Genomic DNA, 13,669 nt, shown 5'->3' with positions numbered 1-13,669 from the left:
CAAATCCCACTTCCTGCAAGAGACCTTTCTTGGTTCCCTACCAGGCTGTTGGTGCCTTTCCACCAATACCTTCAGTTGACACTGTTTACACCACATAAGCACATGGGCTTTTTTTTAGCATATCGTCTTCTTCATCTGAATCTGGGCTTCTTAAGGGCAGAGACTGTTTTCGCCTCTTTTCCCCTCTTTTGTATCCATGGTCCTCTTCAAGAACAAAGGACAGACGACAATCATCCTTAGCACTTAGCCTGCCACTTAGGAGGCACTTAATAAATAAAAAATAAATAAATAAATCCTAACTGAGCCAGGACCCTGGGATCTACTTGCCATAGGATGTGTATGATCCATTATTTGGCTATATGGCTTATCCCACTACTAGCTGTGGGCTTCAGCAGAGGCAGGCAGCACCTCCCCTTGGTTAAGCTGTGTAGCTACTCTAGTGTAATGCTTTGTGAACCAGTGATTAAGTGTTTGTTGAGTGACCAAATGAGTGTGTGTTCGTCCTTTGTTGCCGAAGAAGACCATGCTATCAAAGAAATGGTGACATGACTTGCACTTGACTTTGTTTTGAGTGAGGGAGGGCAGTGCAAGTCACCAGCCTCACTTCTCCTCCAGAGCCATCTGAATCCGGAGACCAGATATTCATCCGGTGACCAGATATTCATCCGGTTGACTGGAGATGACCCAGGATGAGGCAGTTGGGGTTAAGTGACTTGCCCAAGGTCACACAGCTAGTGAATGTCAAGTGTCTGAGGTGAGATTTGAACTCAGGTCCTCCTGACTCCTGCACTGGTACTCTATCCGCTGCACGACCTATCTGCCACAACCAAAAGAGTGAGTGAATGAATGGAGTCAGGCCCAAACTGAAGCTGGGACATCTTGCCCCAGGTTCTGAATTGTGCTCCCTGGGACAGTGAGGCAGATACTAGACAGGGGATTTCCTGTACCTGCACAGAGCACTCTTCTTGCTGGGTCAGGCATTTGTTGGGGTCAGGGTCAGGACTCCCTTGTCCCCAGCTGTTTCCCCACTCTTTGGTCCCCTGTCCCCGACAAAGTCAAGCCAATCAGAATCACTGAAATTTTATAACAGCAAGGAAAAGAGGCATCTTTACAAAGCAGGCTCTGGGAAGTCCTGCCCAGGATTGTCCATGCCATGGGCCTGGGCTGGTGAGGAGAATGCACATGTTAAGGAGCAGGCTGGGGCTGGGGGTGAGGGTGGCCTGGGGAGCATTAACCATTCACAGCAACAGTCTGGTGATCACAGGGGAAGACAGCTAAAGGGTTGGTGGGAAACCTGTGACCAGAAGGGATCTCTTCTGCTGAGCCAGAGTGGGATCTGGAGGAGAGAGTGAGGGCAGAAGCAGGGGGCCCCCAGGGACGGACAGCATTCCCCATGGGTCCAGTGCCTGGAGCGCAAAGTGGCCCTGCTCAGCCTTTGGCTGCTGGTCCTCTGCAGCATACAGCAGCCTGGGGGCTGAGTTCAAGGTCTATGTCCCATTTGTGCCTCTGTTCCTGGGTACCCTGGGTCTGGACCAGGGTTCTTCTGCCTGTGACTCCCTCTGTCTTTGACTCCTTCCATGATGGGGAGCCTGACTCTGGCCAAGGCCTTTATGTTTGGTTTCCTCCCTCTGTGGCTTACTCTAGGCTCTGCATGAGGCTCCATCCCATTCTTAGAGACCAGGCTTAGCCTATCGGTCCTCACAGGTGGCGCTTCATGTGCAAGGCGAGGTGATCCGAACGGGAGAAGGCGCGTGAACACAGCTGGCACTGAAAAGGGCGCTGTCCAGTGTGCTTTCGGTAGTGCCGGGTCAGCTCATCAGAGCGGGCAAACTTCCAGCCACAGTCCTCCCAGGTGCAAGCATAAGGCTTCTCCCCTGGAGTAGGAAGGAGGTAGATCTACCCTTAATGGTAAAAACATCCCTTAAAACTACATCTATTTACCACCATTGCCAAGGAGATATACCCCATCCCTACCTAGAAGAAAGGTCTGGGGACCTTGTCAATCTTCCTACATACCTGATTCCCTCCACCCTCCACTCCAGAATACCCATAAGCCTTCTGCTTAGTACTCAGAGACAATGCCGATGACCTGCTGGACATGGAGATATCACCCTCCTCCCCCTAAGTGTATCAGTGACCACCAAGGTGCAGGGACCCTCAGGGAGAACCAGTGACCCCATGTGCCCCATGATCCCAAGGGAGCAAACACTAACCCCCCAGATATTCCTAGGGATTATCTGTGACCATTAGATTCACAACTCCTCCAGTAATGCCTTAAGGAAAAGGATGTCAAGAGAACAATCATGAATCTCTGGTCTCCCATCAGACTTCCCAAAGGATTATCAATGATCCTTGAGGTAGAGGGCCTTCTCCATCACTTCCAGACTAGGTCTTACCTGTGTGGGTTCTTAGATGGGCCTTGAGGTGGGAACTCTTGGTGTAAGTCTTTCCACAGCCTGGATGTCCACAGGTGTGGGCTGCCTGGCGCTTTCGGACCCAGGGGCGCCGACTCCGCTTAGGCCTAGAGGCCTCATCCCCTGGTTCAGGGGGTGCTGGGGGACCCAGGAAGGCCCGGGGCCCTGGTCCAGGGCTCGAGCTTGGTCCAGACTCTCTTCGACATAGCTGGAACCTGGCTTGGTAGTGAGGGGCTGGGTAGAAGGCAGAGTATGTCCCCAATAACCCATAAGGGGTCATCACTGGAGCTGTGGGCCCTGTATATCCGGCGCCTGGTGGAGGGAAGCTGCCCCCTCCATCCCTAACACAGGAGGCTGAGAATGGGGGTAGCCCTGTCTGGGCTTTGAAACCAGGGCTGGGGCCTGGGGGCAAGGGGTTTGTTCCAAAGGGCACTGCCTCAGTGGCCAGAGGCCGAGGTGCTGAGCAGCCCCAGCTGGGTTGCTCTTTGGGATCCTGGAGCTCAGCCACAAGGCCAGGGCCCTCAGGGAACAGGCCACAGGGATGAGGTAGGCAGTGCTCAGGTACTGGCCCTGGCCCTGGTCCTGGCCCTGGTCCGGGACCTGGCCCAGGGAAGTTGGTGAGGAAGAAATCCAGATCCCAGCAGGGGTCATCACCCTCTGCCCCTCTGTCCCCTTCAGCTTGCTCAAGCCAGGGTCCAGGGTCCCGATGTTCCTGTTTCACCTGGTAGGGCCAGTGACTGGCACCTTGGAGCTCCAAGTCCTGAGCCTCATTTACTTGCCACCACTGCCAAAGAGAAAGAAGATGAGGAAACTTCAGGGTATCCTATGCCTACTCAGAAGAGAGGTCAACCTTCCTGCTCTCCAGTCTAGAAAAGGGGGTTAGGCCTGGGGGTCCTGAGAGATAGAGTTTCATTTTGTCTCACTGTTGTCCAACCCCCTTTGCACCCCAACCACCGACCTGTGGAAGAGAGCATTCCTGGGCCCTGGGACTGGAGACAACAGATAAGACTGTTATCTAGACCCACATATTGAGATGGTAAGGGGGATGGGGGAACTGAAGACACATGGAGCTCAAGCAGGCGGGAAGTCCCAAGCTGTGCCTCAGTTTCCCACTTGGAACCTTAGAGGTTTTTTCCTCTTTCCTCTTCCCTTCCCCTGGATGCAGGCGCAAGGAGAGATAGAGCCTTGTGTAACTATGCACAATGTCCATAGAGGTCATTTAAGGACCACCTCCCCACAAGACAAAAGGGAGATGGACTTTTTTAGAATGCCCTCCCGACTCCATGAACCACACCCCACTGGGCCTCAGTTTCCCCATGATCCCATGCTTTCTTTATCAAACCCCCTCCCAGTCTCTCAGACCAAACCAAGCCCAAACCAGGTTCACAAGCACCCAGACCAGCCTTACCTAAGACCCCACTACCCCTTCTCCACACCCATCTCCTATCACTACCCCGCTTTCCACCTTGTGGCTCCTTGTCTGTGTGTCCTGCAGGGCCCCCAGTCCCAGGCTGGTCAGGTTGCTGATGGACGGCAAGGAAAGTTCTGCCAGTGAGGCCATTGCAATGGCCAAATTTCTGTCCCCCAAAGTTCAGTCTTCCTTGAGCCCCTTGTGCATCTAGCTCCATCTGGATATAGACTCTGAGGGCTTTGAGATCACTGTAGCTCAGTTTCTCTGCCTGCAGCTGATTGGCTGAGGGTGGAGACTGATAAGGGGGGGCAGCCCCAGGGTCACTATTTCTGGAGACAAACATATCTGCTCCTGGGGCTCATGGCTTTCAACCACCCTCTTCAACTCCTCCTCCTGAAACTCTCTGCTCTGTCCACTGCCCAGGGATCAAACCTAGACCCAAACCAAGGAGCCCCACCCACCTACCCCCCCACACCCACAATTGTAAGATCTAAACCTGTACCAACACTTGCCCCACTCCAGATTTCTGCCTTGTCCAGGATGCTCCCACACTCAAACCCAACCCCCAGTACCTAAGCTAGGATCCCAACCCCCAAGCCAAGTGCTAGATCAAGGATCTAGATCCAGAACCATACTCTAAGCCACAGATTCCTCAGATCCCCAGATTCAGGGTCTCTAAGGCCCAGGCTCCAAATGTAACCCCACATATGTGTAAGCCCATATATACACTTCAGCCAAGACAGAAGATCCCATAGATGCAGAATCTAAGATCCTTAATCTCTTGTGCCCAAGATCCCTAAGATCTAAGATCTCCTATGGCAGACATCTCCAGTGCCAGAGATTAGAACCTTTCGGGGGCAAGGAGGAGGCTTGGGTGGGGAGCTTGGGAGAAGACCCAAAGGAATATAGCAAAAGTCTTGGCCCATTTTGCTGCCACAGGAACTGGACCTGCCAGCCTTCATGTGCTACCCAGGAGAGAATGGCTCAGAAAAGAGAAGTGGAAGTTAGGAGAGCTCAGACTTAGGCCTTTCCTTCTAACCCCCCAACCTTATCAGACCTGGGGGAGGGGCGGAGCTTGGAGTTCCTGGACCCCTAGGATGATGATACTATAGGTCTGTGGGCCTTACCCTTAACCAACTCGGCTATGTGTTCCTGGGGGGACAGGACTGGGCCTCCTCTTTTTTGTTTCCCTGTTTCTATATGACCCACACTTTCACAAATGTTGCCAATGAAAGTCCCCCTCCTCCAGGGAGCCTGCCTAGATCATGGACCTCCCCAATAGGTAATTCAGGGTTCCTACTCCAACTGGCTCATGTCTGTGACTGTGTGTGTTCATGCATGTTATGGGGGAGGGAGAGGCTTCAGGAATGGAAACTCAAAGCAGGTACAGTCTCTTCTGTTGCCCCAGGGAAAGAGGGGGTAGGGCAACACCTACCCACTCCTAACCCTTGCCTCTTTATCTGGTCTCTCAGCTGGGCCTGAAGAGCTGAACGGTTGAGTCTGGATGCCTTGCTATCAGTACATGGCCAGGCCGGGTGATTCTGATTACATTGAGGGGCCACACAGAGGGATCAGCAGGTGTGGTCAGGCTAGGGTGAGAGGGAGTGGGAGCAGAAGGGGAAGTTGACCCTTCACCCCCTGCCCTACCACCCTTCCTGCCCCAGGGTGGGGTTAGTCCCAAAAAGTCCCATCCCTGGTTCTGTCCCTGCAATGACCCCTCTGACTCCCTCACCCCAAACACAGCAACTCTGATCCTAGCACCTCCCTGCATATGCATATCCAACAAAGACACTGGGCATGAACCCAATAGCCAAGAGCCCATGCTAGCAGCAGGAACCCAGAAGGAAAGACTCTTCTCTCCCTGCAAAACTCTGCCTAACCTCAGTTTCCCCACTTATAAAATGAAAAGATTGGATTAGAGAAGTGGTATCAAACTCAAATAGAAATGGGAGTCACTATAAGGGCAGCATATTGACTTAGTTTTAAAATATAATATTGTCTGTATTTAATTGTATTTTTATTTAATTTTGTTAAATACTCCTTAATTACATTTAGACTGGTTAAAGCACACTCTGGAGTACAGGCCAGGCTGGGGGCTTGACACCTCTGGAGAGGTGGATCAATGAGGTCACAGATCTGTAAGAGTCTACGTCTCCACCCCCTGTGCTAAGGACACAGATCAGGGGGCGCTCAGTGCTGCCCTTGGAGAGCTTACAGGGGCTCATTATGGTACAGGTATATAGTTACATGCAGTCACACCCAATCATCCAGAACCAGAACACATTCATATCAATCACATAAAAAGACAGCTGTACCCAGGCACACATCGTATACCCAATCACAGTCACACCCATAAACAAAGATGGACAGAATACCACATTCATAATCACATACAACTGCATTTACACAATCTCACATCTAATAATAGTCAATAATTACAATAAAATCAACAAGCATTTATTAAGCACATTGACTGTGTCAAAGGCACATGGCCCCTACCTTCTCCCTATGGATTCCCCTTTACTGCCAAACAACTTGGAATAACTGTTTCTGTTCTCTCTTCATTCAATTCTTCATCACTTACTTTTTCTCAATCTCTCACAATCTGGCTACCAACCCTACAACTCAACTGAAACTATTCCCTTCAAGGTTACCAGTGACCTCTAAAATGTTAAATCTGAGGGCCTGGTCTCAATCCTCATCCTTCCTGGCTGCTGCAGCTTGGGATATGGGTGTCTGTCTCCTCTTTCGAGATACCCTCTCTTCTAGAGGTTTTTCCTAATATTGCCTTCTCCTGCTTCACTCCCACAGCCTACCTGTCTGACCTGACTACCCTCAGTTCCCTTTGCTGGATTATCAATCATCTATGCCTTATCCTCTTATTGTGGGGATTTATCAGTCAAGTCTTCTATACGCATTGTTCTGGACATTGCATCAACTGTCATACCTTCAAGTATTAATTCTTTGCACATGATTAAAAGGAGACAGTGGGGTATAGGGGAAAGAGTGCAGCTCTTCAGGTGACTTCCCACTGAGTCACTTAAGGGTCTATTTCTTTTTTTTTTAACTCAGTCATCATCATGTTCGTCCTTCATTGCTGAAGGAGACCACGCCATCAGAGAAAAGATGACATGACTTGCACTTGACTTTGTTTTGAGTGAGGGAGGGAGAGCTGTGCAGGTCACCAGCCTCACTTCTCCTCCAGAGCCATCTGAATCCAGTGACCAGATGTTCATCAGGATGACTGGAGATGGCCCAGGATGCGCTGGGAGACCTTGGGACCTTTAGGCCAAGGTCTTTGCAGGATTCAGATGGCTCTGGAGGAGAAGTGAGGCTAGCACAGTCCTCCTTCACTCAAAACAAAGTCAAATGCAAGTCATGTCATCATTTTAACTCAATAGCATTTTTTCCAATTACATATAAAGCTAGTTTTCAATACACATCTTTGCAAGTTTTTGAGCTCCAAATTTTTCTCTTTCCGCTCCCCAAGACAGCAAGCAATCTGATATAGGTTATACTTGTATAATCATGTGAAACACATTTCCACATTAGAAATGATGAGAAAGAAGAATCAGAACAAAAGATAAAAAACATGAGAAAGAAAAAAAACAAAAAGGTGAAAATAGCAGTCTGACTCTATAGCTCTTTCTCCCGATATGGATAGTATTTTACATCATGATTCCCTTGGAATTGTCTTAGATCATTGTATTACTGAGAAGAGCTAAGTCTATTAAAGTTGGTTACTGAACAGTGTTGCTGTTACCATGTACAATGTTCTGGCTCTGCTCACTTCACTCAGCATCAGTTCATGTAAGTCTTTTCAGGTTTTTCTGAAATCCACCTGCTCATCGTTTCTTATCGTATTCCATTACATTCATATAATACGACTTATTTAGCCATTCCCCATTTGATGGGTATTCCCTTAATTTCCAATTCTTTGTCACCACAAAAAGAGCTACCACAAATGTTTTTCACATGTAGGTCCTTTGCTGTGATCTCTTTGGGATACAGACCTAGCAGTGCTATTGCTGGATCAAAGGGTATGCACAGTTTGATTGCCCTTTGAGCATAGTTCCAAATTGCTCTCCAGAATGGTTAGATCATTAACTGCTTATTTCTGTCAATCAATCAACAAGCATTTGGGGGTTTTTTGTATTTTCTTTATTTCTTATACATGTTTTAAAATATTTTCCAATTACATGTAAAATTTTTTTTAACAATTTAGAAGTTTTGAGTCACAAATTTTCTCCTTCCCTACCATCCTTTCCCCTCCTTGGGAAGGCAAGCAATTTGATATCAGTTTTACATGTGAAGTCATATGAAACGTATTTCCATATTAGCCACTCAGTAAACATGTGTTAAGCTTCTACTATGTGCTACACAATGTGCTAAGTGCTAGGATACAAAGGAAAGCAAAAACATGGTCCCTTCACTCATGGAACTCAAAGTCTAAGGAGGGTGGGAGGGAGACAGCATACTTTAGCTCCATGATCCTATGATCCTATGATCCTATGCTATGTAGGCCTGACCTCTCTCTATAACCAGGAGTTCTTCTGAATGCCAGTTAGACATCAACTTCCTCTCTGATGTCTCCTAGGTTCCCCAAACTCAACAAATCTAAAACAAAACCTATTAACCTTCCTCTCTAAACCTGACCTTCCTCTGAACTTCCCTATTTCTGTTGACAGCATCATTACCCTCCAAACTACACAGGTTCCTAACCTTAGAGTCATCCTAGACTTGACCCCCTCCCTCATCACTCCCTTAGCAACTCTGACCGATTGCTAAGTCTTGTCATTTCTATCTCCATGACATCTCTCAAATCTATCCTCTTCCTTCCACTCACAGAGGTATCACCTTGGTTCAGATCCTTATCTTTTGCTTAGACTATTTCAATATTCTCCTCCTTGGAAGAATGGATAGCAACAGGGTCTTTTTCCTAGGGCATTAACATAAGCAGGAGAATTATTCTTCCAGCCTTCTTTGCTTGTATTCCAGTCTCCAGACCCAGTCCACCACCTCCAAATCCCATAATTGTGTTATTCTTGTTTCAGGCTGCCTTCCCTCTGCTTTCTCCTAGGGCTGACTTTGAGACATAAGATCGTCTCTCTGGAAGATAATCTATCCTCTCTCCCATAACAATTCCCTCACTATGTACCGCCCTCTGTGCCATCACCTCCTTCTCACAAATGAGTTCACTCCAGGTGCAAGCATTCCTGGTCATGTAGCAATACTATACGATTATTAACTGTGAATGACTTAGCTATTCTCAGCAGTGGGATAATCCAAGACAATTCTAAAGGACTTATGATTAAAAATATCCACCTCCAGAGAAAGAACAGATGGAGTTTGAATGCAGATCAAAGCATACTTTTTTAAAACTTTATTTTTCTTGTTTGATTTTGGTTTGGTTTGTGTTTTCTTTCACAACATGACTAATATGGAAATATGTTTGCATGACTGCACATGTATAACCTATACAAAATGCATGCCTTCTCAAAGAGGAGGTAGAGAAAGGAGGGAGGGAATTTGGAACTCAAAATTTAAAAACCAAAAACAAATATTAAAAACTGTATTTACATGTAATGAGAAAAAAATAAAATATTAAATAGAAAAAAAGAGTTCATGGCTATGGTTCTACTTGTTGATCTCCTGGTTTCCAGCCTCTCCCCTCTTCAATTCATCCATCTTCTATATAGCTTACCAAAATAATCTTTCTACGTTTCGGATCCGACAATTCCCTGCTCGGTTTGATTCACTAGGCATCTATTAAATGTCTGCTCTTCAGAAGGCACTCTGGTAGGCACTGGAAATGCAAAAACAAAAGAAAACTCATTCTCTGCCCTCCAAGAACTTACATGCCATCCCAAGAATACCATTACAGCATCAACTAATCAATCAACAAGTATTTATTAATCACCTCCTGGGTGCCAGCAATGGCAAGAGAAAGGCTAAAATGAGTTTACAGTCAAAGACTTTACAAACTATAGGGAGAGAATGAGCACCCCAAAGGCAATGTAAGACAATTTGATGAGGAAGGGAGCCCTAACTTGAGTGACATCAGTAAATTCAGTTTAATTCAAAAGACATTAAGGACCTACTAAGTGCCAGACACACTGTCAGGTGCTAGGTATACAAAGATAAAAGTAAAACAGTTCTTGCCTTCAAGGAACTTACATTCTATTGAAAGTATGTCTTTGAAAGCTGGGAAACAATTTTTACAGCAAGTGCTTTTGATAAAGGTCTCATTTCTCAAATACATACAGAACTGAGTCAAATTTATAAGAGTACAAGTCATTTCCTAACTTATAAATGGTCAAAGGATATGAACAGGCAGTTCTCAGATACAGAAATTAATGCTATCCATAGTCATATGAAAAAATTGCTCTAAATCACTCTTGATTAGAAAAATGCAAATTAAAACACCTTTGTGGTATCACCTCACACATATCTGATTGGTTAATATGATAGAAAGAGAAAATGATAAATGTTGGAATTGTGGGGAGATTGGGACACTAATGTATTGTTGGTGGAGTTGTGAATTTATCCAATCATTCTGGATTGAAATTTGGAACTATGCCCAAAGGGCAATCAAATTGTGAATACCCTTTGATCCAGCAATACCACTACTAGGTCTGTATCCCAAAGAGATCATAAAAAAAAAAGAAAAGGATCTACATGTATAAAAAATATTTATAAGAGTTCTTTTTGTGGCAAAGAATTAGAAATTCAGGGAATGCCCATCAATTGGGCTGAACAAGTTGTGGTATTTGAATGTAATGAAATACCATAACAAATGATTACCAGGTGGATTTCTGAAAAACCTGGAAAGACTTACATGAACTGATGCTGAGTGAAGTGAGCACAACCAGGAGAATATTGTACATCGTAACAGCAACAATGTGTAATGACCAACTATGAAAGACTTAGCTCTTCTCAGCAATGAAATGATCCAAGACAATTCGAAGGGAGTCATGATGGAAAATGCTATCCACATCCAGAGCAAGAACTATGGAGTTTGAATGCAGATTGAAGTATACTGTTTCCACTCTCTTTATTTTTCCCTATTTTTTTTTGTTCTGTTTCTTCTTTCACAACATGACTAGTGTGGAAATATGTTTAACATGATTGTACATGTATAATATATATCAGCTTGCTTGCCATCTTAGGGAGGGGAAAGAGGAGGGAAGGAGGGAGAAAAGTTTGGAACTCAAAATCTTATTAAAAAAAGAATGTTAAAAACTATTTTATATGTAATTGGAGAAAATAAAATACTATTTACATAAAAATAAATCAAATTAACCAATAAAAAAATTTTTAAAAGGAAGCGTGCCTTAGTGAAAGTGATTCTCCAAACACTCTTGTTGACAAAGGATACCACAAGGATGTTTCTGAATTTGAGAACTCTTCAGACCATCATTAATGAAGTCCATCGGAATGTGGAAACAGATGGGCAAATCACAGAATAAGAGCATTTTCAGAGCAGAACCCTCTTTGGAGATGGTACCTAAGCTGAGACTTGAAGGAAGACTAGACTAGAAAAGACCAATGTGATGGGCACTTTCATGGAATATACACGTGCCAAGGTTAGTCAGTTCTCTTGTGGACCTGCCAGGGAAAAGCTGTCCCAAGCTATGTTAGTCCATACCCCAGATGAAGAGGGAGCATGGCTTGGTCTATCTCCTATCTCGAAGTTCCTGCTCTGCCTGAGGCAGCATTAGGGGTGGGACGAGAGTGAGGAAACAGCCTGTTCCCTCCCTGGAGTCCCAGACCAGGAGCAAAAGGACAAGGGAGGAATATTTTACGGGAGAAAGGAAGGAAGAGCTTTTGTCCATGACAGGGAGCATTTTGTGCCAGCTCCCTTTTGACACATACTGTCTGTGTGATGACCCTGGGTGGGGTATTTAACTTCTCAGTGCCACAGGTTACTCCATAAATTGTAGAGTAGGTAGCCTGTTTTACTTAAATAATTATTTGTTACAAAATGGAATGGGGGTGGTATTGAGGAGTGATAGCTATGTTTGTTTTTTAAGTATCAATAAGCCTTTAAAAAAAAAACAACCAACAAGGAAAATTGAAGTAAGAGAGACCACTAACAAGTAGAGAAATCAGGGGAGTCTTCTTGAAGGAGGTGACACCTCAGTTGAGCCTTGAAGAAAGGCAAGAATTCTGAAAAGCAGAGATAAGGAGGGAAGATTTTTCAGTCCCAGAGCCCATAAACTGCCTGTGCAAATGGAGGGTGGTAGGAAATGGAGCGTGTGAAGAAAAGAATGGCTAATTGTCCCATTGGGCCAGAACCAAGAGTGTGTGGAGTAGAGCATGAAATAAAGGTAGAGTGGGGCCGGGGGGCCAATGCTAGCCTGAGGAGTTTCATTTTAGTTTAAAGATAACAGGCATCCCCTCAATATTTTTTGAGGTAATTCCTTCTGTACTAATGGAAAGAATGCTCATGTGAATGAGATTACAGAGTCATATTCCTCACTGGGAGTCCCTTATAATGATAATATCGTAGGTTGAGTCCCACCCATATCCATTGCTCCTCCTTTATTCCCCAGGGTTCTCTTGTAAGCCAGCTCTAAGAGATCTCTTTAGAGGCCCACTATTAATAAAGTATATATAATTTGGGGAGGAAACGCATTGATAAAAAAGGGTTAAAATAGTACCAACACGTACTTCCAGTCTTTTTTATTGTTCTTGTTCAGTCATTTTTCAGTCATATCCAATTCTTTGTGACCCCCATTTTGGGTTTTCTTGGCAAAGATACTGGAGTGGTTTGCCATTTCCTTCTCCAGCTTGTTTGACAGAAGAGAAAACTGAGGCAAGCAGGGTTAAGTGACTTGGCCAGGGTTGTATAACCAGCATATGCAGACTTCCCCAGGTCTTTCTGGCTTCAAGGCCAACTCTTTATCCATTGTGCCACACTGCCTCTGAGTAGGCAAATCTGAATAAGTTCAGCCAGTCCAATAAATCACTTCAGTGTTTAGAAAAGGAACTGTTATGACCCCACAACATGCCCTTCTTAAATGATTATAGAGCTCTATAATCTCATCCACATGTGTATTCTCTCCGTTGGTACAGAAGGAATTACCTCAAAAATTGTTGAGGGGATGAAACTCCTCAGGCTAGTATTGGCACCCTGGCTTTCCTCTTCCTTCTCGGCTTTATTTCATGATCTACCTGCAGCAGGCCAAAGGATTTTAGGTGACTCTCAAAAAATGTAGAGGAAAACATCCTCTTTATTTTTCAAGGGCCCCTCCCCTCCAAATCCTTTGGTGTGCCCTCAGGCCAAAGAGCGTGCAGACCTGTTCTACTTGTTCACACAGTCTTGGTTCTGGCCAAACTGGGCAATTAGCCATTCCTTTCACTATACCTCCTCTCACCCTCCATTTGCACAGTTTATGGGCTCTGTGGCTAAAATGTCCTCCCTCCTTACTTCTGCCCTTCTTCTTCTTCTTCTTCTTTTGGAGCCAGGGAAAGGCAAGGCAATTGGGATTAAGTGACTTGTCCAAGGTCACATGGCTTAGTAAGTGTGTCAAGTGCCTGAGGTTGGATTTGAACTCAGGTCCCCCTGACTCCAGGGCTGTGCTCTACTCAATGCACCACCTAGCTGCCCCTATCTCAGTCTTTTTTTAAGACTCAGCTAAAGTACTGATGAGGATGGGATCTGAATCTCCAAAAGGAAAAGAGCATGTCTTTGGGATCTGGACCCCAAAAGGAAAAGCCCCTGGACTTTCCCTTGTAGCCCAGGTCCCTAGTATTCACCTGGGGTACTGGCCCTCCCCAGTTAATTAACTGCCCTTTCGTTGTGTGCACCTGTCCCCACCCTAGACCACCATTCCCTTAA

General features: G+C 45.7%; 1 protein-coding gene across 1 annotated transcript; it reads right to left on the bottom strand.

The window, feature by feature from the left end:
• Nucleotides 1-1,064: 1,064 nt before the first annotated feature.
• Nucleotides 1,065-4,160, bottom strand: KLF1 (KLF transcription factor 1). The gene is made up of 3 exons (XM_072599449.1): nt 3,880-4,160; nt 2,397-3,198; nt 1,065-1,874 (listed from the first exon to the last, which is right to left on the bottom strand). The coding sequence occupies exons 1-3, from the start codon at nt 3,973-3,975 to the stop codon at nt 1,699-1,701; spliced, it is 1,074 nt and encodes a 357-aa protein (XP_072455550.1). The 5' UTR covers nt 3,976-4,160; the 3' UTR covers nt 1,065-1,698.
• Between the last annotated feature and the right edge of the window lie 9,509 nt (nt 4,161-13,669).

Source organism: Notamacropus eugenii, chromosome 4, assembly GCF_028372415.1.
Source record: "Notamacropus eugenii isolate mMacEug1 chromosome 4, mMacEug1.pri_v2, whole genome shotgun sequence".
Lineage (NCBI taxonomy): Eukaryota > Metazoa > Chordata > Mammalia > Diprotodontia > Macropodidae > Notamacropus > Notamacropus eugenii.
This window is presented reverse-complemented; position numbering and strand designations above follow the sequence as displayed.

Bases quoted from the DNA above. Each gene is read 5' to 3' on its own strand.
- KLF1 (XM_072599449.1), bottom strand. From the start codon at position 3,975: ATGGCCTCACTGGCAGAACTTTCCTTGCCGTCCATCAGCAACCTGACC. The intron at 3,199-3,879 runs GTGGAAAGCGGG...TCTCTTTGGCAG, and splicing joins CACAGACAAGGAGCCACAAG to TGGTGGCAAGTAAATGAGGC. The intron at 1,875-2,396 runs GTAAGACCTAGT...TTCCTACTCCAG, and splicing joins CCATCTAAGAACCCACACAG to GGGAGAAGCCTTATGCTTGC.